Here is a 25140-nt window from a genome sequence, read left to right as displayed (position 1 = left end):
CCGCCTACTCAGCCAGGCCGCTCACGCAACAAGTCGTCCTCTGCAAGGGTGGCCCACTGGCAGGGTAAAGGGAAAGGAAAACGAAAGGGATCGGGGAAAAGAAAGAACCCAGGGCACTGGTGGCAGGTACGTGTAGAAGGGAAGCACGTGCCTCACACTCAACCATGAGACTGAGGACAGTTCGGACGGAGGTGGGGAGAGGATGGCGGAAGCAGTGCCCTTGGCCCAAAGTGGTCGGAGGTTCTCCTGGACTCCCCACAGAGTTCTCTGACTTGGACTGTGTGCTGTCCCTTAGAGCTGTCCCTTAGAGCCCCGCGGGTGAGCGTGGGTCTCTGGAGGAAGTATCGCCTGGAGGTACGGAGTCACAGGCTCACTCAGAAGGACCAGCAGGTCCGAGCAGCACTTTCCAGACTCACCTCCTCTAGAACGACTTTCTTAAAGGACCAACCCCATCCCAACCCCCTGATGTGGAGCCTTTCAGCGCTTACGTTGAGTGTGTGTCTTCTCATTCCATATTTGCTGTTATGTTCCTGAACTCATCTTGGTCACTTCTCATGTGCATGTTTTTTCTCTGTAAGGAGCTGGCTCCTTCACAGAGCAGAGACCGGTTTTCACTCTTAGCACAGTGCCTGCTCAGGGCTGTCCATGCAGTGGGCTCACTAGTGCTAACATCCCCAAGGCCAAGCTGCCTGCATCTGGTGTGGGATGTTTCTCCAGCCACAGGGGACTCCTCTTCTCTATGCTGGGAAATTGGGTTGTTCCGGAATGTCCCAGACCCATCCTCCCCCTCCCCCACTCTGCCCTGGCTCCACAGGTGACTTGTTCTGCCAGGGACTTTGGAACTAGAGACCCAAGTCTGAGACAGATGTGCCTCCTGAGGTACCAGAGCCACATAAGGAGAATGGGAAGAATGCAAACCAGCTCCTGCATCAAATGCCGGCCCAGCAAGGACAGGAGCGCTCTCAGAGTCTAGGGTGAATAAGGAGTAGTCCCTGAGCTTGTCTTCTCTAAAAGTAATGTTTTACATAATCAAGTTACAGAGGTGATGCAGACTAAAAACATGAACAGGTTCATATACAACTCAAGAATGCAATGGGCCTGGCTGGCGTGGCTCAGTGGTTGAGCGTCGACCAATGAATCAGGAGATCAGGGTTCAATTCCAGATCAAGGCACATGTCCAGGTTGCAGGCTCAATCCCCAGTAGGGGGCATGCAGGAGGCAGCCAATGATTCACTCTCATCATTGATGTTTCTCTCCTTCTCTCCCTCTTCCTTCCTTTCTGAAATCAATAAAAATACCAAAAAAAAAAAAAAAGTAAAGAATGCAGTGAGCTATACTGAGAAACCAAGAATGTTCAGTGCAGGTCCCTAACCTAGAAGGCCAACATCATGCACAGAAACACATGTGCTGCCGTGGCACAGTCCTGGGGGTTGCTCTCTGGGCCGGAATCCTGGGCTGGATGCACTGGATGATGACACCCAAGGGGCAAGACGACACCACCGAACGTGACAGCCCACCAAAGGCCAACCCCTCAGAGCACTCAGACGTGGCTGTCTGGACCACTCTCTCCCTCAGGAGAGGAAAGCACTCTGACCACTCACCTCAGTTCCCGTTCCTGGCAGGAAGTTCTTGACAATGATGGTTTTGCCCAAGGCTGGGAAAGGGGCTTCCATGACACTCCTCATGAGGGGCTGTACGAGGGCAGGGGAGATGCCTCGGCGTTTTTCCACCTCATCCAAGATCTGCAAGGGTCAGAAGAGCAGCTCAGCCATCCCGAGCCAGGGCCCCAAGGTACTGCCTGTCCTGGATGCAGTGGGCCTGCCATGGAGACTGAAGAATCATGGGCAGCCCTGCTGTCCTCATCAGACCAAGCTTACAGTCTCTTCTACCCTATGTGTTATTTCCCAATTCTCCCCCCTCGGTCATTACTCTCTTTGCCATGTGACTTTTTTTTTTAAAACAAGTTATCTTTTTTTTTTTTTTTAAAATAAAGATGTTTTTATCGAGAGAGAGGGGAAGGGAAAAGGATAGAGAGATAGAAACATAAATTGGAGAGAAACATCATGGATTGGCTGCCTCCTGCATGCCCCATACTAGGGATTGAACCCACAACCCAGTAACTGAACCAGTGACCTCCTGATTCATGAGTTGAGTGCTCAACCACTGAGCCACACTGGTCTGGCTTCCATGTGACTTTGTAGTTCCTCCCACTAACGGGGCAAAGTATAGTTCCAGCCACCCCTTGATTTTGGGTTAGGCCATGTGAGTTTTTGGGCATTCTCAGTGGGAATAATATACAGATATGCTAAAAGCCACTGAAGTGTATATTTTATTTTATTTATTTTTATTTTTTTGAAGTGTATATTTTTAAATGGGTGAAGTATTTAGTGAGTTGTATTGCAATAAAATTGTTACTATAAAACTTCAAATGTAAGACGCTTCACAATCTATTTCAATTTAAATGCCATTTATGGGGTTGGGGAGAGGTAGGAGAGGGTAAAAGGGGGATAAATAGTGGTGGAGAGACTTGACTGTATATCTATACAATATACAGATGACATATTATACAACTGTACTCCTAAAACCTACATAACTTTATTAACCAATGTCACTCCAATAAATTCAATAATAACTTTAAAAAAAACCCAAAACCTCACACTTCAATTATACCTTAATAAAACAGGAAAAAAATTGGGAAAATAGGCCATTTAAAAGAATATCACATGTACCTATTCAACCCTTGATGTATGGCTAGTCTGAATTGAGATGTGTTGTAAGTGTAAAATAATCAGTGGATCTCAAAATACAAAATAAATAATGTAAAATATCAATGACTTCATGTTGATTACATGTTGAAATGATAGTATTTTAGATATGTTAAATACAATTTATTATTAAAGTTAAAAAGATAATATGGTAGTTCCTTAAAAAATTAAACACAGAATTATCCTATGATTCAAAAATTCTACTTCTGGGTACAAGCCTGAAAGAATTGAAGGCAGAGACTCAAACAGATATTTGCATAGTCATGTTCATAGCAGCATAATCCATAATAAAGAGCTAAAAGGTGGAAACAACCCATCAACTGATAAATGGATAAACAAAATGTGGCATATACATATTGTTCCGACTTAAAGAGTTAAGAAATTTTCACCCAGGTTCTAACATGGATGAACCTTGAGGGCATGCGCTAAGTGAAATAAGCCAGTGACAAAAGGATAAATAGTGTATGATTCCACTGACATGCGATGTTGGAGTAGTCAAATTCACAGGGACAGAAAGTAGAATGGTGCCTGCCAGGGGCTGGTGGATGGGGTGGGAGGGAGTGGGGAGTTAGTGGTTAATGGGTACAGAGTTTTAGTTTGGGAAGATGCAAAGGTTCTGGAGATGGATGGTGGTGGCGATTGCACAACAGTGTGAATGAACATAATGTCAATTAACTGTACACTTCAAAAATGGTTAGAATGGTATTTTTAGCACAATAAAAAGAAAATAATATGGCAAAAATTTTTAAAGAATTTCATAGGGAGGGGGAGACAAGTCAGGGGGAAAATATATTAAAAGGCTGCTCAGGGGACAATAACGAAAAATGGTTGAGGGGCACAGGGCCAGTGGAATGAGGGTGCCAGTGCTCGACATGGCCTTTGGAAGCCTTTGGAGGCCTGCCTTTGAGTTTTGCTTGCCTGCTTGTGCCTCTGCTATAGCTGTAAGAAGAGCAGACGTGGGCCAGCTCTCTGTCTAAAGAGGATGACAGACGTGTGGCCCAGACCCAAGCGGACTTGCAGCCTAAAGCACATCTGCCAGCCCCGATCAGCCAACCCCCGCCTACTCCTAGCACATGAGGGAGCTCAGGGGAGATCAGCAGAGCCATGCTCTGACCTGCATGTCTGTGAGAATAAATGATTGTTGCTTTCAGCCACTGTGGTTTGCTATACAGCATTACTGTGGCAATATTTAATGATAAACCTTCTTCAGAGATTCTAAGAGCAGTTCTTATCCATGATTCCTATCTGGACTAAAGAACAATTTGCCATTTTTGTCATCCTTGTCCCTCACCTGAAAATAGCTTGAGTTCTAGGGATCAGTTTGCCAAAGCTCTGTTTCTAATTCTACCCTGAGTATTTGCTGTACCGTCTTTGGCAAGTCATGACACTACATTCTTAAAATATCCCTGGTCACAAAACTGACGTGAAATCCCAGGATTGTGCCTCACGCAAGCATGATGGCATGTTTACTTGCTCCACATCCCCTGCACAGGACATAGCCATGAAGCTCATGTAAATTCCAAAGCTGTCTTTTGAAGCTAACACACATGAGCTGTTTTACTTCCAGCTTTCTTTCTTTTTTTTAATTAAAAAATTTTTTTTTCTTTATTGATTAAGGTGGTATTACATATCTGTCCTTATCCACTCATTGCCACACCCCGTTCTGCCCCCCCCCCCCAGCTTTCTTTTCTTTGGGAGGAGCAGGACGGGAGAGAGAGAAACATCTACCTGTCGTTCCACTTACTGATGCATTCCTTAGTTGATTCCTGCATGTATCCTGACTGGGTATTGAACTTGCAACCCTGGTGCATCGGGATGACGGGCCAACCAACTGAGCTACCCGACCAGGGCTACTTCCAGCTTTCACATAAGTATTCTCACAATAACAAACGCTGTGACCTACAGCCTTACCTCTGCCTTTAAACCCATGCCAAAGACTTGCAGGAGCAGCAATTTATAAATGACCAACTTTAACGTAGAATGGTTACCACCAGTGGAGTGGAGGAAAGAGCATGTCTCAGAGTACACGGACACTACTAACTATTTCGGACACACCTGCATAGAGTGGAAGTTCTATCTGGCAAGAGGTCACGCTCTATCAGCATAATTCAGGCTTCCTCTGCGGTTGGTGGAGGGGGGGCAGGAGGTAGACTTTTGTTTTGGAATGCTTTTTAGGAAATGCTGCCTCACACCCATGGACAGTAGATGTACGACTTCAATTCTCCAAAAGAAAGCTCAGACTGAAATAAATGCTGAAGGATTTTATATAAACTTATGAGTATCTCCAGTTAATATAGGAAACTTAGCTATATCTGACTTTTGACATTAGCATGATATAGCATAATAATCTCTTATACACCAATTTAAAATACTGCGGTGGATGGGCCAACTCAATATGGCAATTCCTGTATCTTGGTATATTAGCAGAAGAACAAATTATATTAAGATTTCAATAGATTTAGGGCATTATTACAATAACAAGTCATATACACATAGCACATATACACATATGTACATCGATACATATACATACATACATGCATCATAGTGGGTTTTTGTCCAGCAAAAGCAAATATGACTATAGATAATGCTTGGAAGAAAAAAAATAAAACATGGGAAATTTTGGGAAGATCCTCTGCCCCTCCCATCCTTAGCTACAATTACTTTGATTCTCTCCCCAGTTTCTGAGCCCTGACCTACATCAACTGTTATTTCCTGATGCAATGATAAGAGAATAGAGGCCACTGTGAGGGGAGGAGGAGGAAGCGGGAAGGAAGAGTGGAGAGCTAGATTATAAAAGTACCAGAAGTTGGGGGTTTCCTGTGTCCTTCTGGGCCCTGCCTCCTTTCTCTGAGGCCCCATTCCTCACCTTTGAAAAGAGGCTGAAGCATCCCAGGCGGCTCACGATGCAGTAAACTTCAGGGAGACGCTTTCCTTTGCCACCAGGCTTTTTGGAGAGAAATACAGGAAATCATGAGTGCTACCAAATTCAGGGAAGGAAAGAACCCAAAGATTTCTGAGTGCTATCGTTTGTCTGATGTTTTCATGCACCATACCTTCGGACAACTGTTGTGCACACAGTAGGTGCTCAACATGGCCTATGTATGTAATCATAAATAAGAGGCATAATTTGTTTACCCAAATCACTATAATTCTTTGTAAGGAACTATATGTTTATTATAATAAACTTTTAAATAAACTATATGTTTATTATATTGATAATTCCAAAGGAGAAATAATTTCTGAAAATCCTTTTTGGAAACTGACTTTTAAGCTAATTTTCAACAAAAAACAAAATCAATCTCAATACTTTAATTTTACCAACAAAAATTATGATCCTACTTAACTTTTTTAAGGATTATCCATACTTTTTAATCAGTAATTAATTCAACAGATATTTACTGAAGAGCTACTATGTGCCATGCATTTGCATTACTCTTTTTTATTTTAAGAATGCTTTTATTGATTTTAGAGGGAGAGGAAGGAAGAGAGAGAGAGAGAGAGAGAGAGAAATATGTCAATCGGCTGCCTCCTGCACGCCTTCCACTAACCTGGCCTTCTGCATGCCCCCTACTGGGGATCCAGTCTGAAACCCAGGCATGTGCCCTTGACCGGAATCAAACCCAGGACCCTTCAATCTATAGGCCAACGCTCTATCCACTGAGCAAAACTGGCTAGGGTACATTATTCTTTTTTTATTTGAATAGATTTTTATTGATTTTAGAGAGAGAAGTGAAAGGGAATGAGAGAAACATTGATGTGAGAGAGAAACATAGATTGGTTGTCTCCTACATGCATCCTAACTGGGGATTGAACCCATAACTTGGGCATGTGCCTTGATCAGGAATTGAACCCATAACGTTTTGGTGCATGGGATGGTGCTCAACCAACTGAGCCACACAGGCCATGGCCATGCATTATTCTTGACTCTAAATTATATTAGCCTATTTCTAAGACTAAAATCATTCTCAGTAGAAAATGATGTGTCACTACTAAAGATTTTCAAAGGAATGGGCCTCAGAGGACAAGTTTTCAAATGTTTTAGCACAGTCAGTATATTGGGATAGTTTATGACTTTTAAAGGCTCTAAAGGAGACACTTGATCAATTATTATTTGCATCATGAACGATAAAACCAACCCTTTTCTGTACTTAGCCCCATTATGAATGTTCTCACTAAGGTACCCAGGTCTCTTTAGCATGTTTTATTAGAAAGAACATTTGGTTTAAGAAGAGAAAGTCTTTTACTTGATGGGGAAAACACTGGAGAAAGTATTTTCTTTCCAAAGAAGACATCGTCCAATGTAACAACTGTTCCTGTCTGTCAGTAAGATTCAGCTGAGGCCCCCAATCTTCCTCCATATTCTTTTTTTAAAAAAATGTATCTTATTGATTTTACAGAAAGGAAGGAAGAAGAATAGAGAGTTAGAAACATTGATGAGAGAGAAACATCAATCAGCTACTTCCTGCACACCCCATACTGAGGATTGAGCCTGCAACCAAGGTATGTGCCCTTGACCAGAAATGAACCCGGGACCCTTCAGTCCTCAGGTCAACACTTTATCCACTGAGCCAAACCGGTTAGGGCTCTTCCTCCATATTCTTAACCATCCTGGTTAACCTGCCACACTGCCTGTCCCTTCTCTCGTGGCACAAGGTGAAACCGTGGGAAGCCAGCACTGGCTCTGTGTGGCACTCTTGCTGACTGAGAGGCAAATGTACTAACCAGCAGTCTTCGGCAGTAACCGAATCTCCTGCCTCCATCTTCTCCAGTTAAGACAAATGAGAATGTTTCACTGTGGTGGGGAAAACAAGAGTACATTATGAAGCAAAACAAAACAAAGACACACCACGGTGAGTGCTGTAAACATTCTGAAGGAGGCTGTCCTGGCTGTCCATCTCTGGCTGGGACTCGGGTCACCTCTCGCTTTGGAGTCTGTCAGGGACAGAGAGCTCTAAAGTGTCACTGTGTCCTCAGAGGATTTTTTTTTTTTCCTCTGAGATCTCCTATAATTCTTTCACCTGAGCCATCCCAGGACACAAAACAGTCATTTACTGAGCACTGATTGTGGCTATTGCCTTCCATGAGCATGAGGGTGAGGTCGCATGCACTGGTCTAGGGATGCGACTCAGTGAGGGAGAAGCTGACGAGTGGGACAGTCCTGGGCCCCCTCGAACTGCCCTGGGTGTGGCGTTTCCAGGGGACCGTCTGTTCAGAGCCACCTCCAGGCTTGGGCTGTCCTTAGAGGCTGCTGGGTCAACTTTGAGGAACACAGCAGCCCTCAAACATTTAGGATACACAGCCTACTGAGTTTGGTCAGTTGCTGAACATCTGATAATAAAATTTTTATACCTAGCCACTTGGGTTAGAGCAGAAATGTGAACTAACCACAGTCCGAGTAACAGCTGGAGGGCTACTGAAGAAATGCCTCAGTGGACCTGGGCAGGATGGATGATGGGCAATGTTTCCCTAGACTAGGAATGACCTTATTGCCCTTCACAAAGGCTCATGAAGTAAACAAATGTGCAGACTAAGTGAGCAGCCTGGGAACCTGCATACTTAGCAAGGTTATTCTTATCATCGGGAAAGTTTTAAAAACACTGGTGAGGGAAACCTCAGCCCAGGCCCATAAAGATCACTTAATGGTAAGCCTGACTTATGGGGTCTGCCGTCTATGACCCCATCTCTAGTTCTCGCATCAGTCTTTTAAAAAAATGTATATATATTTTTATTGATTTCAGAGAGGAAGGAAGAGGGCAAGGGAGATAGAAACATCAATGATGAGAGAGAATCATTGATTGGCTGCCTCCTGCAGGCCCCCTACTGGGGATTGAGTTGGCAACAGGGCATGTGCCCTTGACCGGAATTGAGCCCAGGACCCTTTGGTCCACAGGCCAACACTCTATTCACTGAGCCAAACTGGCTAGGGCATGTCTTAGTCTTTGAGGGTGGGGAAGGGAGATGCCGGCACCTACCTAGTAAACTGCTGGACAGGAGTCCAATCCTTGGCATCAGGGAAACAGAACTGGGGGATGGCCTTCAGCTGGTCCTCAGCCTCTCTCATGAACTTGAAAGACCTTTCCAGCTGCAGGGAAAAGGGCAAGAGAAGGTTGGAGAATAAACCATAGCATGGGAGAATGAGGCAGACCACATCTCCAACCTTCCCACAGTCATGACCGCCACCTTCGAACCCCCTTCCTTGGAAGGGTTTCCAGCTCATTCTGCTGAGGCCATTTTCCCCCAGGCCAGTTTTAACTATGGTCTTATGGGGGAAGTCAGGAGGAAAAACAGTGTGCTTTAGAGAAATGTCTTCTATGCCTACCATTCTAGACTATAACTACTTTAATCAATAAGGAAAAACTGTCATAGCAATCCCTTCCAAACAGGATACTCATGAGTATGCAAGGCTGAGCCTCAAATCAAGTCTTCAAACCTCTGGGCCCAGACAAAGCTGCCTGTCCTGCAAAGAAGTGTACAACACTTCTCAGCGAATACATCCAGTCACATTATATCATACAGTGAATTCAACTCACGTCAGAGTCCTTGAATGTCAGAGCCAGAAGGAAAATAGACATCATCCAGCCTCACAGTCTTCTTTTAGAGATAAGAAATTAAGCCCTGAGATGTTAAGTCATCTGTTTATGATCACACAACTGAGCTAGGAATAAACCTGATCTTGCCCCGGCTGGTACAGCTTAGTTGGTTGAGCGAAGTCCAGTGCACCAAAAGGTCGCTGTTCGATTCTGGGTCAGGACACACGCCCAGGTTTGCAGACTCTGTTCCCAGCAGGGGGCATGCAGGAGGCAGCCAATTGATGTTTCTCTCTCCCCCTCTCCTTTCCTTTCTCTCGAAAATCAATAAAAATATTTTTAAAAAATGATCTTAGTCTCTAGTTTGTCTTTCTCCAATTTATCTGACATCATAGACTAGGTGAGCATCATCTTATTTAAAAACAGAACAAATGAATAAAGTCTGATTAGAGATATTTAAAGCCATGAGTTTGCTTATTTTGTGTATGAACAGGAATCTATGCTTCTAATTTTTAAAATTTTTAATTATTTATTTTTTTGGTTAATCCTCACCTGAGGATATTTTTTCCATTGATTTCCAGAGAAAGTGGAAGTGGGGGAGGGAGGGAGTGTAGGAAACATCAATGTGAGACACATGGATTAGTTGCCCCCCAAATGTGCCTGGACTGGGGCCAGGGTTTGAACCTGTAACCCAGGTACATGCCCTTTACTGGGAATTGAACCCTTAACCCTCTGTTGCTCAGGCCAATGCCCTAATCACTGAGCCACGCCAGCTAGGGCCACATAAGCACACTTACAGGGAGTAGCACAAACAGATCCCTCTCACAAATACAGCCAATATCACAGATTGCTAGGAAATATCCCAGTCTCCGTAAATTGTCATAGAGAACTGCATGACAGCAAACATCTTATGGAACATGACAATGATTCCTAGCATGCAAATATGAAGTATAAACCTTGAGTACGGTGACTATACGAGCGGGACATAAAACTCAGGAAAATGAGTTAGAAAAGAGAAGGAGATAAAAAGAGGAAGCAGTTCTGATAGAGTGAGGGAGTGAAGGAAGTAGATATAAAATAGCCTGGCATGCAAAATACATGTATGGAATGGTCACGATAACATAAAAAATACATTTAAAGAAACACTGGCCACAAGGCATATTTCCAGCAGGAGGAGGTGGTTAACTAGATTAGGGTGCCCACATAATGGAGCATTATCTAATTTTAAAAATAATGATTTAGAATTTACAATCCAGGCTTGTGCCCTTGACTGGAATTGAACCCGGATCCTTCAGTCCACAGGTCATTGCTCTATCCACTGAGCCAATACCTATTCAATTTGTATTGGATATGTTTATAAATATCAGTGGTTTACAAAACATGATTAAAAAATGATACATGTACAGGATGGGACAAAGACTATTCAATTGTGTGTACACGAAACACAGATTTTATTCTTATATTACTCTTTATTAATTATTGTATTATTTTCTATATGAAAAACTTTAAACCTACTTTTGCCCCACCCTGTTTTGCAAGAAAATCATAATATGAAAAAAGACTAGAAGAAAACACAACAAATGTTGTGTTGATCTTATGGAATGAGATTATAGGTGACTTTTTCTTTTCTGTTTAAAATATGTTTTTATCGATTTTAGAGAGAGAGGAAGGGAAAGGGAAGAGAGAGAAATAAATATGGATGTAAGAGGGAAACATTGCTCGGCTGCCTCCTGCATAACCCCTACTGGGGATCGAGCCCAAAACCTGGGCATGTACCCCAATCAGGAATTGAACCAGCAGGATGTGAGGGCGATCTGGCTGCGACATCTGTCACCCCATTGATCACCAGGGTTGATTCGGCTGATCTGGCTGGCTAGGCGGGTGTCCCCCTCCTCCCTCATCGATCCACGTGCGTCCCTCCCGAAGCTGCGTGCTCGGTCGAAGAGGACGACTCCCCCACGCCCCGCCCAGGAGAGGACCAGTCTTCAGTCAAGGGTATACGAGTAGCTGCGCTCCCCTGCTAGAACCTCCAAACAAGCTCTCAAGGAATTGAACCAGTGACATTTTGGTGCATGGGTTGACACCCAACCAACTGAGCCACATTGGCCAGGGCCACTTGTTTCTTTACACATTTGCTGATTAATCTCTTAACAGTGACTATGCAATTTTCCATGCAAAAAAGTTTCAATGTGGATGTCTGGAGATTCCAGGTTGGAACGAGCATTCAATAATGACGGTGATAATTCATTAACTAATTCATGAACTAATGCCTTTATTTCTGGAACAGTGATTAAGTACTTCTAAATACAACATTGTGTTTGGCCCCAAGGAGTAAACAGGACGACAGGACAGTCCTTTCTCCCTTGGCGCTCGCTATGTGTGGTTCTCAATGGTATTGTGAGTCAGTGATAACCAGCAGCCTCTCTTAGCCAGGGGACATCGTCCCCAACCTAGGCATGTCCGTAACATGGGGGTTTTCACGGGATTGTCCCTAGAAGTCGCAGGATGAAGGTGACTCTGTGCCAATTTGGCTCACTTCATTTATGTAGAGTTTCCATCCTAAACTCCAAGAACAGGGCTTTACTGCAGTGCTGAACCACTGTGGTGGGTCAGAAGGAAGGCTGACCCAGGAAAGGAAGGGATGGGCAGCTGGAACCTAGGCCTCACTTGGGTGGTGATGGCAAAGGAAGGCACTCAGGGGACCAGGACACAGGCTTCTCTCCACCTGAACACCCTCAGCCTTGGGTCTGCATGAACTCTACAGGGAGAGCGTCACATGCTACTTCCTGAATCTTTTGTATGCTTACCTTTTTTAAAAAAATATATTTTTATTGATTCCAGAAAGGAAGGGAGGGAGAGAAAGAGATAGAAACATCAATGATGAGAGAGAATCATTGATTGGCTGCCTTTGGCACACCCCACACTGGGGATCAAGCCCACAACCCAGGCATGTACCCTGATTCATAGATCGACGCTCAATCACTGAGCCATGCTGGCTGGGCTGTATGCTTATCTTGTGCTCTCCTGTCAGTGTGAACAGAAAACACATTTTGCTCATCTTTGAAACCTCTGGGGCTGAATGCAATAGGGTTTCAGTAAATTCCGGTTGGATTGAACTAGAATGTGATGGAAACTCTTTAATACTGCTGTCAAAGCCTAAGAATAATTTACATAGTACTGGCCACGCCATTTGAGGCTTTATTCAGGGCCATTTCATTTTAGGTGCCATGATTTAATACATGGGTAGAGCCCAATACTCATAGCCATGAACGCTGTTAGAACAGAATAGGATTCCTGTATGTATGCACATATAGAGGTGCACGGTATATATACAGATGTTTATTAGCATGGCAACAAATGTGAAACTTAGGGAGAGCTGTGTGGCTGGATGGGAAAGAGGCTTCTAGAGTATGTTGGGAAATGTGGTTGGATAAGGAGATGGGGGAGGGGGAGGAGGATGGTACAGTTGGCACAGAGACCACAGGAATTCAGGATGTATTTTTGATCACACGCTGAGTTCTTGGATCTCACCACCTGTGACCTCCCAAATTCTCCAGCAGAAGTTTCTTCATGACATCCCTAATTAGGACCCAGTGTTGAGATTCTGGGCACTACGTGATCCTCAGACTCCCACACCTCCCTGAATCCATGAGTTCTGCAGTCGCCTGGCAGGCCACAGAGGCCGGGCCCACCCAGTACCTTCAGAGGGAACTGCTGGGTGAGTTCTGGCACGTAGGAGGCCCCTGCCTGCTTCTTGTGCAATGACACGACTACGAAGTACTCGAAGAGCTGCCTCTCCTGGTACTCGATAAGCTCTCGGTCAAGTGATGAGTATCTTGGAGCCTGCTTCAGGCGGGACTTCACATTGACCAGGCGTCGGCTATGAGCTGGGGGGGGAGGGGAGAGGGAGAGAGAGAGAGAGAGAGAGTCTGAAAATGACCCATTTTCCAATGTGCAATTGCACAGAGCTGCAACAGGTTATGTAATTCCCAGCTCAAAGTACTTTTCTAATCCTAAAAAAGTGTTCCCACATTTAAAAAATTAGTACAAATACTTCCTTTGGGATCTTTGCCAACATTCTGGGAGAAGAACACTCTAGGCCGCCAGGCTAATTGGCAATTGGGGTGCAGGAACTTGGAATGTGGGGCTTCTGCTCCACCATGGATTTGCTGTCTGGACTTGGGGCTGGGCCGGGAGCAATCCTTGCATTCCTCTGTCAGATGGGGTGGAGACACTGACTCCTCCCCTCCCTCATTTCCCTCATCTTTCCAATTGTGGGATGTGACAAAACCCAAACCATAGAGCTTTTGGAGCTGGGAGCTTTGTAAACATCCCGTGTGACTCAACCAAGAGAGACCTGACTCCCATCTGCCTTCACCATTCTGTGCAATGGAAACGAGCCCGCTTTATTCTAGGTGGGCTGTGTAGCAGCAGAATGTTAGAGGTGAATGAGGCAGGGCCACTGGGTGGACGGATCTCCATCGCCTTATGACACAGCCCTGGGCTACAGCTTTCTTTGACTTCCACCTGGGGTCTGAGAAATTGCAGAAAACTCACCAAAGCCTGACCTAAATCACCACATTTTGATCCACAGGGACTAATTATTTCAATGATTTCATATGACAGATGAGGAGCTAGGGGCCCTGAGATCTTATGTGAGTTCCTCCAGATCATACAGACATTTGAACAATAGGGCCAAAGCCCCAGGTGTCCGGAGACTTAGGCCAGCGGTGCTGTACTACACTCAGGTGTGAAACACACCTATGACCTAACGGAAAGGCATGGGAACAGTGGGGCCCTGCAGGTGTAGCCACCCTGCATCTCTGGAGTGGAACAGGCCCATCCTAGTCATGCTGAGGACTGACACCCGTCCCCCCCCGCCCCGCCAAAGCATCCTGTGCCCCTCCACATCCCCCATCCCGGCATGGCTACTGCTCTTCTCACCTTTCAGCTTCTCTTCGGTGTCACTGTCAGATTCACTGTTCTCATCTGTCACTAGATGGAAAAAGAGGAAGAAAGTTGCAAATGTAAGTTTTTCTGATGTAGGAAACTTTTTAACAAATATATTTTTATTGATTTCAGAAAGGAAGGGAGAGGAAGAGAGAGATAGAAACATCAATGATGAGAGAGAATCATTGATCAGCTGCCTCCTGCACACCCCCTACTGAGGGTTGAGCCTGCAACCCAGGCATGTGCCCTTGACCGGAACTGAACCCAGGATCCTTCAGTCTGCAGGCCGAAACTCTATCCACTGAGCCAAACCAGCTAGGGCTGTAGGGAACGTTTTATATGTGATAGCACAAAGCCAAGATTTCTAGTTTAGAAGGACTGTTTTCCTTTTGTCTATTTAAAAGTAATGGACAAATTATGTCTTTGTCCAACAAAATGTATTTCCAAATTAATTCGGCCCTAGATTAGATGGTACCTATATCAAATTATACAGCAAAAGATACTGGCCCCTTTTACGCATGCTAAGCAAGTAGGGCTGCTCCCACAGTGAGGTTGGAGCATGCTGCCCTGGGCTCACTGGATGGAAGGACAGGGAGAGAGGACCAGAGGACATGCCACCAAGCTGAGCTCCTGGCTGTTGGACCGTCCTAGGGACTAGGAAGACATCCACAAAGCACCAGTTTGTTCTCTTGGTGGCCAGCCCAAAGCAACAGGAATCCACTTCTAGGAAGAATCTGTTTTCAGATCCTCTGGGGGATGCTCCTACCTTTTCCTGAGTTGCTCTCTGTTGACTGGGACAGCCTCTTCACTCGTTTCTTTCCTCTTCGGGCCTCATAAATGGCATTGATTCGCAACACCAGCTGCCAGAAACCAAGAGAAGAAATGCCAGTGTTGGCAGCCTCCTCCCCATGTGCAGCTGGGATCCCTTCACTGCCCATTCTCTTCCAGAATGATGGAGGGCCAGGGAAAGGGGCAGGGAGGAGACATGTCCCACTGGCCCACTGGCGTCTTTTCTGCCAGACAGGAACATGGCTGTCAGGAACACTAAAGGAGGCCGCCATCCTCACTGATGTATGAGCGGTGTTGTCTAAATATGCTAACACCTCCAGCTGAGACACCAGGGAGGGTGATTTCATCGGTTAATGGTGTGATGGCTGCTCCACTTTCAATATTCCAATATCACTGTGGTTTGGGAAAAAGCTTTTGCCCCCAAAACAAAACAAGAAAAAGAAGAGAAAGCATAAAAAATCTCCCAGAAGGGCCCCTTACGTGGGAGCCATGCCAAAGACTGTCTGAATGGGGAGGGCGCAGGGATTACGGGTGCTGAGTCCTCACCTCTGCACCGAGTGGTGCCATGCTATGGCTCAAGTTTTTATAAGATTTTGTGTAACGTGATGGTAAAACATGCTGATTTTTCTCTGGTTTGATTAGGCCTGTCAAAAGGCTATTTGACCCAGTGCCTGTGTGCTGTTTAAACGGTGGCAATTCACTTTAATTTCAGGCAGTAAAGCAAGAGGAAATAAACTGGTGCAAATTAAACACGTGGATGAAAAAGGGGTCGCATACTGAACTGGAAAAGCTCAGGGGAGGCCTGCATGGAGGCCTTACAAACTCAGAGACTGAAAGTAACCACATTGGAGAGTCTGAACATAAAAATTCCTAACTAAAAGCAAGTCATGGCAACAGTCATGTCCTAGGCTTACAGGCCTTGAGAAAGGTCAGCCTGTACCTTAAGTAAGCCTGTCTATAGTCTTTTTGCATCTAAGATAACATACCCTTGGAATGTCACCGTAAATCCTCCTTTCTTGGATCCCTCAGGGCATAACCACAGGCCAGGGCACCAGACCACCGGTGCTGTCTCTGCAGTGGGTGTGACACTGGCACAGGGCATGGAGGAAGGAACTCTACTGCTTGAGGCCATGAAAGAGGAAGATGTGGCCTTTTGAGGCTGGGCATTGGAACAGTGTCTGAATCAGAAGAGTAGTTACAGCTGGGAGGAGGATGGTGATGTGAAAGGCTACAGGGCCACAAGAATTATTATGACAAAGGCCCAGACATCCCATCCTGCTGGCTTCACGGTGTCCCCCTGGCCTATGACAAAGCAGGGAGACGAGGGCCCAGGATTGTCCTCTGCTCAGGCTCCTCTGCAGCCTTCCTTTGCAGGAGGTGGGTGCGTATCTGAAGACGAAGTTTGCTGCAAGCCTTACCTTGGGTATCTTTCTCTTCTTCCTGCCATTTGGCAGGTCTCCAAGGTTAAAGAAAGTGTCGTCGGGGCTGCTGGGAGTGGAGGGGGGGCTGATTCTGGAAGGGGACCCCATTCCATCCCGACTCAGCTTCCTAGTGTCCAGCAGTTTGAAGTTCCTCCTGTCTGAATTTTGCCGGAAAAAAGCAGGTTTGGACAATACCTGCTGTGAGGGGAAAGAAGGATAAATAAATACTAAAGGGATGAACTGGGCGATCACTGGTGATGCCAGAGACCATGAGATTGAGAAGGGGAACTGGTCTAGGCTCCCAGGTCTGTTGGACTTGTCTATTAACACTTATCATCTAATTATGGAAAATTGGTATAATAAATAACGCAGGTCTAATTCTCTTTTTTAGACAGGTGGGAATTAACTTGGTTTAATCACTTACTTAACAGATGAGGCTTTCTGACAACCCAAGGCACACAGTATACACGGTATACAGGGTATACACAGCATACACACAGTACAACACTTAAGCCTAGCTTTAACCTTGCCACTGACAAGCTGATTGCCTCCTAGATAAGGAATTTCACGTCTCTGGGCCTCATTGTCTTATTTCTAAAAACGAGTTGCGCCGAAACCGGTTTGGCTCAGTGGATAGAGCGTCAGCCTGAGGACTAAAAGGTCCCAGGTTCGATTCCGGTCGAGGGCATGTACCTGGGTTGCGGGCACATCCCCAGTAGGAGATGTGCAGGAGGCAGCTAATCGATGTTTCTCTCTCATCGATGTTTCTAACTATCTATCTCTCTCCCTTCCTCTCTGTAAAAAATCAATAAAACATATTTTAAAAAAAAAATAAAATAAAAACGAGTTGCTTTAAGGTTAAAAGCCAACCAAAAAAATTAGGTAACTCACAGAGCTCATTTTTCTAATGCACACTACAAATAAATGAGAAGATTAACAATTCAAAAGAAAAATAGGCAAAAGAATGGGAAGTTTATAGAAAAGAAAATACAATGTTTCTTAACTATATGAAAAGGTTCTTAGTGTCACTCATAAGAGAAAAGAAAATTAAAATGCCATTGTGGAATTATTTTTCACTCAAAGATTAGCAAAGATAAAAACTTTGATAACTCTCTTGGGGTGACTGGAAATTGTTACAACTCTATGGAGGGCGATGTAGCAGTATCAACAAAATCACAAATTGACATACCCTTCACCCAGCAATTCCAATACAAGTGTGAATTCAGTCCTATAGACTGCTTCAGCAAATTTGCCCTACTGATATGCTCATATTTGTACAAAGTTATATTGTACAAGGAAAGTTATACTGTGCAAAGTCTATTGTATAATGTGCTATGATGTGTAAACATAAAATACTGGAAACAACCTAAATGTCTATCAGTGGAGGCTGGTCAAATAAATTATTGTAGATTGATACAGTGTAATACAATGCAGGTGTAAAAAATCGTAATGTACTGATATGGAAGGTTACCTCTGGTATAAATTGTTAAGCATAAAAGCACAGTGCAAAGTGTAGACTAGTCAGTATAGTGTGCTGGGCTGTGTATGTGTGTTTTACAGAGCTATTCTGCTGGTATATGCACAGCTCTACAAAGAATCACAGCAATTCAGTGGTTTCTCTTGGGAAGAGAAAGAGGGTCCAGGAAGAGGAGGACTTTCATACTCCTTAAATTCAGAAACACATGAATGTATTAACTATTCAGTAAAGTAAGAAATACTAATAAAATAACTACTTTGACTACATGTTCTCTAAAGGTACTTCTAAGACTCACATTTTATGAGACTATAAATACAGTTGCAAAGTCTTTTTAAAAATAATAAATTAGATAAGACACCTAGCAAAGGGCCTAATAAACAATAGGCACTCAGTATAAGTTATTTCTTTTTCTTTCTCTTATGACACTGACTTTTTTCATACTTTAATATGCAAACTGAATTTTTATTTAGTATATAGTTTATATTCTTTTGGAATCCCAGTGTTTTTCTTATTAATTTGAATGAGTTCTCTATATAGATCAGATATTAACTATTTGTAATTTTGCGGCAAGTGCACTTTTATTTATATGTTGGATATGTGGAATCTCTTGCATAACATTTTTATATATGAAAATCTGTTTATCCTTTCCTTTGTGAGAGATTTAATCTTTACCTAGAACAAGCATGTCAAACTCAAAGGCTAACACAGGCCAAGGAAACAAGGTTTAAGTTTATGTGGGCCGCAAAAAAAAACAAAAGCTTCAATTTTCATAGAAACATAGGCTTATTTCGATAGAGACGTGCTGAAATAATGAGTAATTGTTAACTTAAAATAATAGAACATTTTAATAAAAATTAATATTTTTGCTTGAACATTAACTTACCAGACACTGAATAACTGCACAAATAAGCATAACGCAAATAAACCTATTTCTCTTGCCCTAGCTGGTTTGGCTCAGTGGACAGAACATCAACCTGCGGTTGAAGGGTCCCGGGATCAATTCCAGCCAAGGGCACATGCCCAGGTTGCTGGCTTGATCCCCAGTAGGGGGTGTGCAGGAGGTAGCCAATCAAATATTCCCTCTCATCATTGACGCTTCTATCTCTCCCTCTCCCTTCCTCTCTGAAATCAATAAAAATATATTTTAAAAAACACAAAACAAACAAACAAACCTATTTTTCTTGTTCTCTGAAAGCAAAATATTTCCTGTTACACACACCAAACAAGTCAGTACAAGACTAACGATGTGGCAATCGGCTGCTAAAATTCGCTGCTAGTATTAGTGGAGAGAAATGGTGCGCCTGTGCATGAGGCACGTAAGGGAAATGAATGCAACACAATTATAGTAATCAGTCATTAGCGAACGTTGTAGTCGTTATTAATAATTATATATAATAGAATATTGTAAAAATTAAGTTATGAAATTTTTATTAAAACATTTCTTACATACTGTTACATTGGCTGGGCCGCATGCTGCCTGCGGGCCTTGAGTTTGACATGCTTGATCTAGAAAATCTATTATTTTTTATACATTTAATAAATAATTCCATTTTTTTCTATATGTTCTTAATTTATTTTGAACATAATTTATTCAGTAATCTGTCAGTAATGAATTTTATTGTATGTTAGTTTAAACTGATTCTTCCCCATCTCTTATCCCTATTTCATTAATGAATGAGCCTTTCTCTTAATATCATTTTATAAGCCCACATTTATCATATCTTGAACTCCACAGAATAGGCTTATTTTATTCCATTCATTTCTCCACTCTTGTTTTGTTTCAAATAGTGTGTAACAATAACTTCAGGACCTTTTCTTTTTAAAGGCCGCCAGGAATAAAGGCTCCTAGCCTTTCTAAGGGGCCTGCTGCAATGTTTTATCATGGGCCTACAGGAAGCATTAATTGCTGGGCACTGCAAGTTCTGAGTACAGCAAGAGGCCACCGGGTGTGCTCACTATGGGCATCTTAATAATGATGCAGCACAAGAACAAGAAATAATAATGAGCCTTTTTTAAAAAAAATCCTCACTTGAGGATATGTTTTCATTGGTTTTAGAGAGAAGAAGGAAGAGGGAGAGACAGAAACATCAATGTGAGAGAGAAACATCAATTGGTTGCCTCACGTATGCACCCTAAATGAGGATTGAACACGCAACCTGGGTATGTGCCCTGCCTGGGTATCGAACCTGTGACCTTTCAGTGTACAGGATGATGCTCAAATCAACTGAGCCTTCTTAAAGACCAAATTGCATCAGCAATGAAATCCAAGGAGATGGCCCCAATTCTTTCACTGCATTGGAATCTTATATCAAATTGTTGGCAAAAAGCAGGTATCTGTTTTCATTAGAGATTTAGATTGTGTAGTGTTTGTTCAGAGAACATCTGACCTATGAAAAGGTCTGAGAGGAAAACAAAGAGAAAGGAATCAAAACTCATCACATAATTTTCTAAAGGGTGTAAAAGACCTGGTGGAGGCTGCATGTGGTCACACCGCTGGAGGGAGGGGCCTTGGAGTGCCCCACGCACTCCCCCAAAGCCCCAGATGTCCAGGGAGCTTTCATGAGGGAGTGGAATTTCAGTAGCTGCTTAGCTGATAAAAAGAGGACTTGATGGGCTGTCCTAGCATTATCAAGTATTCAGCACAATCTGAGAATAGACATAGAGGTGAGGAAGAGCAAACAGACCAGTACAATAGTGAAGACATTCAATTGTCTGTGGAAGGCCTTGGAAAGTGAGGGTATAAAGCTTGGACTTTGCAAGGGTCAGCAAGTTTTTCCTTTTCACCCCCTGAATATAAGCTTGTTTTTAAAAGAATATATATTAAAGGCATTATTCTATGCATTTAGCAAATATAAATAGTACTTATGTTACAGGCACTAGTCTAAATGGCTTACAATGATTAATTTGATTAATCTTCATAAATCCCCGAAGAGGAGTATGCTATTATTATTCCTATTTCACCAATGAAAAACGAACACATGAAGATGAGATTATCTGCCCAAAGTCTCACAGCTAACAAGAGGCCTAGGCAATTCTGAATGGAGGCAGGCAAGCTCTAACACCTTTGATCAGATGCTGCCTCTTGGTAGCTACGACTGAGTGTTGGTGTGGGGGGCCTATGCAGGTAACCAGAGAATGCTAGTTAGTGATACATTTTCCCCTTAGGTGTCAATACATAAAAAATAATTTCTCATAGGAGCCTATGTTTCCCTCATTATAAACATCAGTTCCTGCCTTGTTCACTGTGCTGCTGGAGGTGTGGGATGGTGGGTCTCACAGAGCAGGAAAAGAGCACGGCCCTTCTCAGGACCTAGCACTGTGTGTGCAGGCATTAGCGTTGCCTCTGGCTGCACGTCTGCTCCTTTCTAGCACGTTTGTCCACATGACCCTTCCTTTTCTACTGGGATAGTCTAAATAGGTGAAAATCTTAGTGTAGCGTAATGACATTACATTAAAATGATGAAATGTCATTCAGGACCTTTCTGTGACTGGTGGAGGAGGTCGTCACAGAGGGAGGGACTGCTTCAGCAAGTTCTAAGGGTCCACATGTCGTCCAGATGCGGCATGAATATTTGAGGAGCTAAATGGAGGGAGTGGAGAAGTCTGCAGCTGTCCCCAGAATGGGGGCACAAACCAGACGCCCAGTGTAGGACAGCAGAGAAGGGAGCGTGGACAGTCCTGCCGATGACTTGCAATGACCCCAAACAGCCTACAGGGATCGGTGGCTATTGGACTCGTGCATTAGGAACTGGATTACTTTCTGCAGGAGAGCTGCCTCTGAACTTCCAAGTTCCCATTGACACGATGCCTACTTGCTGAGCTATTTTGGGGACAGAGGACCCAGGTGTTTTTAGTCCAGCAGGAAGGGGAAGAAAAGAGCTAAGCCTTTCTTTTTTGGCTTTAGGGAGTAGTCACAACAGAGATTGTATATTTACTTTCTAGCCCTTTAGAGAAAAAGTTTGCTAATCCTGGGCCAATTATATCAGGGGGTAGTCAGTAGGCTCTCCTGGGAGGGGAGCTTTTGTATGTAGGAGCATTGTGAAATTAGGTAGTAATGCTATCCAGGGATCAATTATGAAGGAAATTTATTAATTATTATTTTCTATGAAGGAAATTTAATGCCATGGTAAGGAATATGAATTCAGTCCTATAGGCAATATGTTGAAATAATCATGTATGTCAATATAGTTATATTATCTATACATACATAATTCCAAAGGTTCAATATTTTGTAAAAAATGTCTGTCTTCTACCCTGACTACCAGGTACTCAGACACTCATACATCTCCACAAAGGTACCTACTACTCGTTCTTAAGTATCCTTACAGAGGTCTTCTGAAAAAACATGGCCGACGCTCTATCCACTGAGCCAAACCGGCTTCGGCGCTACTACTCGTTCTTAAGTATCCTTACAGAGGTCTTCTACATGAAAAAACATATATGAGATTACAAATATACGTATACTAGAGGCCCGGTGCATGAAATTTGTGCACTTTGGGGGGGGGAGGGGTCCCTCAGCCTGGCCTGCGCTCTATCACAGCCCGGGAGCCCTCAGACATCCTTAGCGCTGCCATGAAGATAGGAGAGGCTCCTGCCACCACCTCTGCACTCACCAGCCATGAGCCCAGCTTCTGGCTGAGAGGTGCTCCCCCTGCGTTGAGTGTCTGCCCCATGGTGGTCAGTGCACATCATAGCAACCAGTTGTTCTGCCATTTGGTCAATTTGCATATTAGTCTTTTATTATATAGGATATATATTCTTTCATTTAAAACCCCCACAAATGGTGTCTTTCTATAGTTTAGAGTTTGTTTTATGACATTGTTCTTAACAGCTCTATGGCTATCCACTATCTTATTTGCCTAGTTGGGGAGGTTTCTGAAACTAGAAGAAGCTAAAATGATACTTTAGGAAACTTTGTTGAACAGAAAGCTCCAGAGTTAGAGACAGAAAGAGCAGGAGGGCAGCTAATGTACATCTCGGAGCCTGGAGCTGAGGGTGGCCTGGCATTCCAGGGGAACCCAGAGCTACAGGATGCTCAAGACATGGTTGACCCCTTGCCACCCAACACTCCCTTGAGGGCTCATACCTTGGTGGATGTGTCAGAGATTGAAGAGGCGGAAGAACCAGGAAAATTCAGGACACATTTCTTTCCCAGGCAGCGACCATGTAAGTCAATGTCCTCATAAGGGTTTTCTTTCATTGGCAGGTCTGTGGTCAGAGGCAATGGGTCAGGAACTGGGAACGTTGTGGAAGTTTTCCTTACCGGATCTACCTAGCATCCAGGCCTCTCCATGTGGAGATGTCTGATGTCTTGCTATCTATTTGTTCTTCTCTTGGTAACTCCCCATGTCCCGTTCTTAGATGTGTGAGATTAACTCCACTCCCATTTTAGGGCTTTAGCCAATCGGAGTCTCCAGAGTGATCTGTGCCAGGAAGGGCCCATACCCCAAGTCTAAGCCAATCACTGCATGGCATTCACGGGCTCTGAAGGTGAACAAGGGACCTACACTGGTCTAGCTGGGGCCAGCTTCGGGATTTTTGCTGTGACTTTCAGGATACAGACTCTCCCTCCAGGGAGCCAAGGGCAGCCATCACGGAAACTTGGGAAACCTGCTGAGAATGGAGCTAACCTGAGAAATAAGAAGTGAGGAAGAAGCCAATTCTGGTCACATGAGCCAACCAACTCTCTTTGTTGTTCCCATGGGTTTCTGTTCCTTGTAAGGAGAGCTTCCCTGTCAGGTATACTCACTGCTGAGGAAAATCCAGATCTCATACCTGCTTTGGATTTGGGAAGCCTAATGGCAGGAACCCATCTCCAGCAGCTTGGACACAGCAATTCTGGAGTTCATTACATGCATGTATGTGTGTATATGCCTTCCCTGCCCCTTGTATGCGGTCACATGTGGGTTTCTTCCCCAACCCCCACTCCTATCCCCAAAATGCAGATGCTGGTCTGAGCTCACACCTCACCAAAACTGTGATCTTTCCTGAAGATAATTTAACTCACTGAATGTATTTATTTAAAATTTTAAAATTAAATTAATTGGGGTGACCTTGGTTCATAAGATTATATAGGTTTCAAGTATATAATTCTATGATACATCATCTATATATTGCATTGTGTGCCCACCACCCAAAGTCAAATCATCTTTTGTCACCATATATTTGACCCCTTTTTCCCTTTACTACATCCCCACTTGCCTTCCCTCTGGGAACCACCATACTGTTGTCTGTGTCTATGAATTTTTGTTTGTCATGTTAGTTCATTTGTTGCTTTCATTTTTAAACCCCACATGAGTGAAGTCATATAGTTCTTGACTTTTTCTGTCTGACTTATTTTGCTTAGCATTATATTCTCAAGATCCATCCATATTGTTGCAAATGATAGTACTTCATATTTTCTTATGGCTGGGCTAACTCACCAAACTTAAATACATAGAAACTCTTGTGAATCTGAACCTGATTTTGGAATCTGAGAGAATTATTCAGAGCGAGGCTCAAGTTTCTTTATCATAGTATACATTCAATTTAGCCTGAATTTTTGATGCCCCATTACTGCCATACTCCTACGGTTTCAGAGAGAGTACGGTGGTCTTTAGTTTTCTTTCATTCAGTAATCCCTACATTACTGAGCATTTGTGATAAGCCAGGTATTTTGCATACCACTTTCTCCAGTCCTCAAACAACCCTGGAAGGTGGCTATCATCATCCTTAGAATACAGGTGAGAGAACTGGAGCTCAGAGATGTTAAGTCACCAGCTCAATGTCACACAGCTAATAAATAGCAGAGCCAAGATTGGATCATGGATATTGAGGCTCCAAGTCTCCAGTGCAAACCACGCTGCACCGCACTGCCTCCTTGGCTGGTCAACAGAGCCCTTCTTCTCCCCCCGGCCCCATGTTCTCTCATATATTCCATTGTGGTCACTCTCCCACCCACCGACCTGTTCTCTCATTCATTTGAGTACATGTATGAGAGAGAGAGAGAGAGAGAGAGAGAGAGAGAGAGAGAGAGAGATAGAGAGAGATTCAAGCCCCAGCCCCAGAGAAACATCAATCCACTGCCACCTGCACTTGCCCTGACCAGGAATCAAACCTGCAACCTAGATTGTGCCCTGACTGTGAATTGAACATACATCTTTCTGGTGCATGGGACAACAATCCAACCAATTGAGCCACCAACCAGGGCAATGTGAAAAAAATTTTAC

At 43.8% G+C, this 25140-nt stretch overlaps 1 protein-coding gene across 3 annotated transcripts in view; it reads right to left on the bottom strand.

The window, feature by feature from the left end:
- DENND2A (DENN/MADD domain containing 2A) overlaps nucleotides 1–25140 on the bottom strand; it is a 105890-nt gene that overhangs the window by 18881 nt on the left and 61869 nt on the right. The window contains exons 5-13 of one of the 3 annotated variants that reach the window (XM_015572679.1): nucleotides 23019–23140; nucleotides 16453–16650; nucleotides 15012–15105; nucleotides 14240–14290; nucleotides 12995–13182; nucleotides 8741–8850; nucleotides 7491–7560; nucleotides 5635–5712; nucleotides 1602–1742 (exon numbers count right to left, since the gene is read on the bottom strand). In XM_015572679.1, coding sequence (XP_015428165.1) covers nucleotides 1602–1742; nucleotides 5635–5712; nucleotides 7491–7560; nucleotides 8741–8850; nucleotides 12995–13182; nucleotides 14240–14290; nucleotides 15012–15105; nucleotides 16453–16650; nucleotides 23019–23140 — 1052 coding nt within the window. Of the gene's footprint in view, nucleotides 1–1601; nucleotides 1743–5634; nucleotides 5713–7490; nucleotides 7561–8740; nucleotides 8851–12994; nucleotides 13183–14239; nucleotides 14291–15011; nucleotides 15106–16452; nucleotides 16654–23018; nucleotides 23141–25140 lie in introns of all 3 variants that reach the window. The other 2 variants (XM_015572678.1, XM_015572680.1) reach the window with 2 other exon arrangements.

The sequence above is a fragment of the Myotis davidii genome, unplaced genomic scaffold (assembly GCF_000327345.1).
Source record: "Myotis davidii unplaced genomic scaffold, ASM32734v1 scaffold329, whole genome shotgun sequence".
Lineage (NCBI taxonomy): Eukaryota > Metazoa > Chordata > Mammalia > Chiroptera > Vespertilionidae > Myotis > Myotis davidii.
The sequence above is the reverse complement of the archived record's forward strand: the minus strand, read 5'-3'. Positions and strand labels throughout refer to the sequence as shown.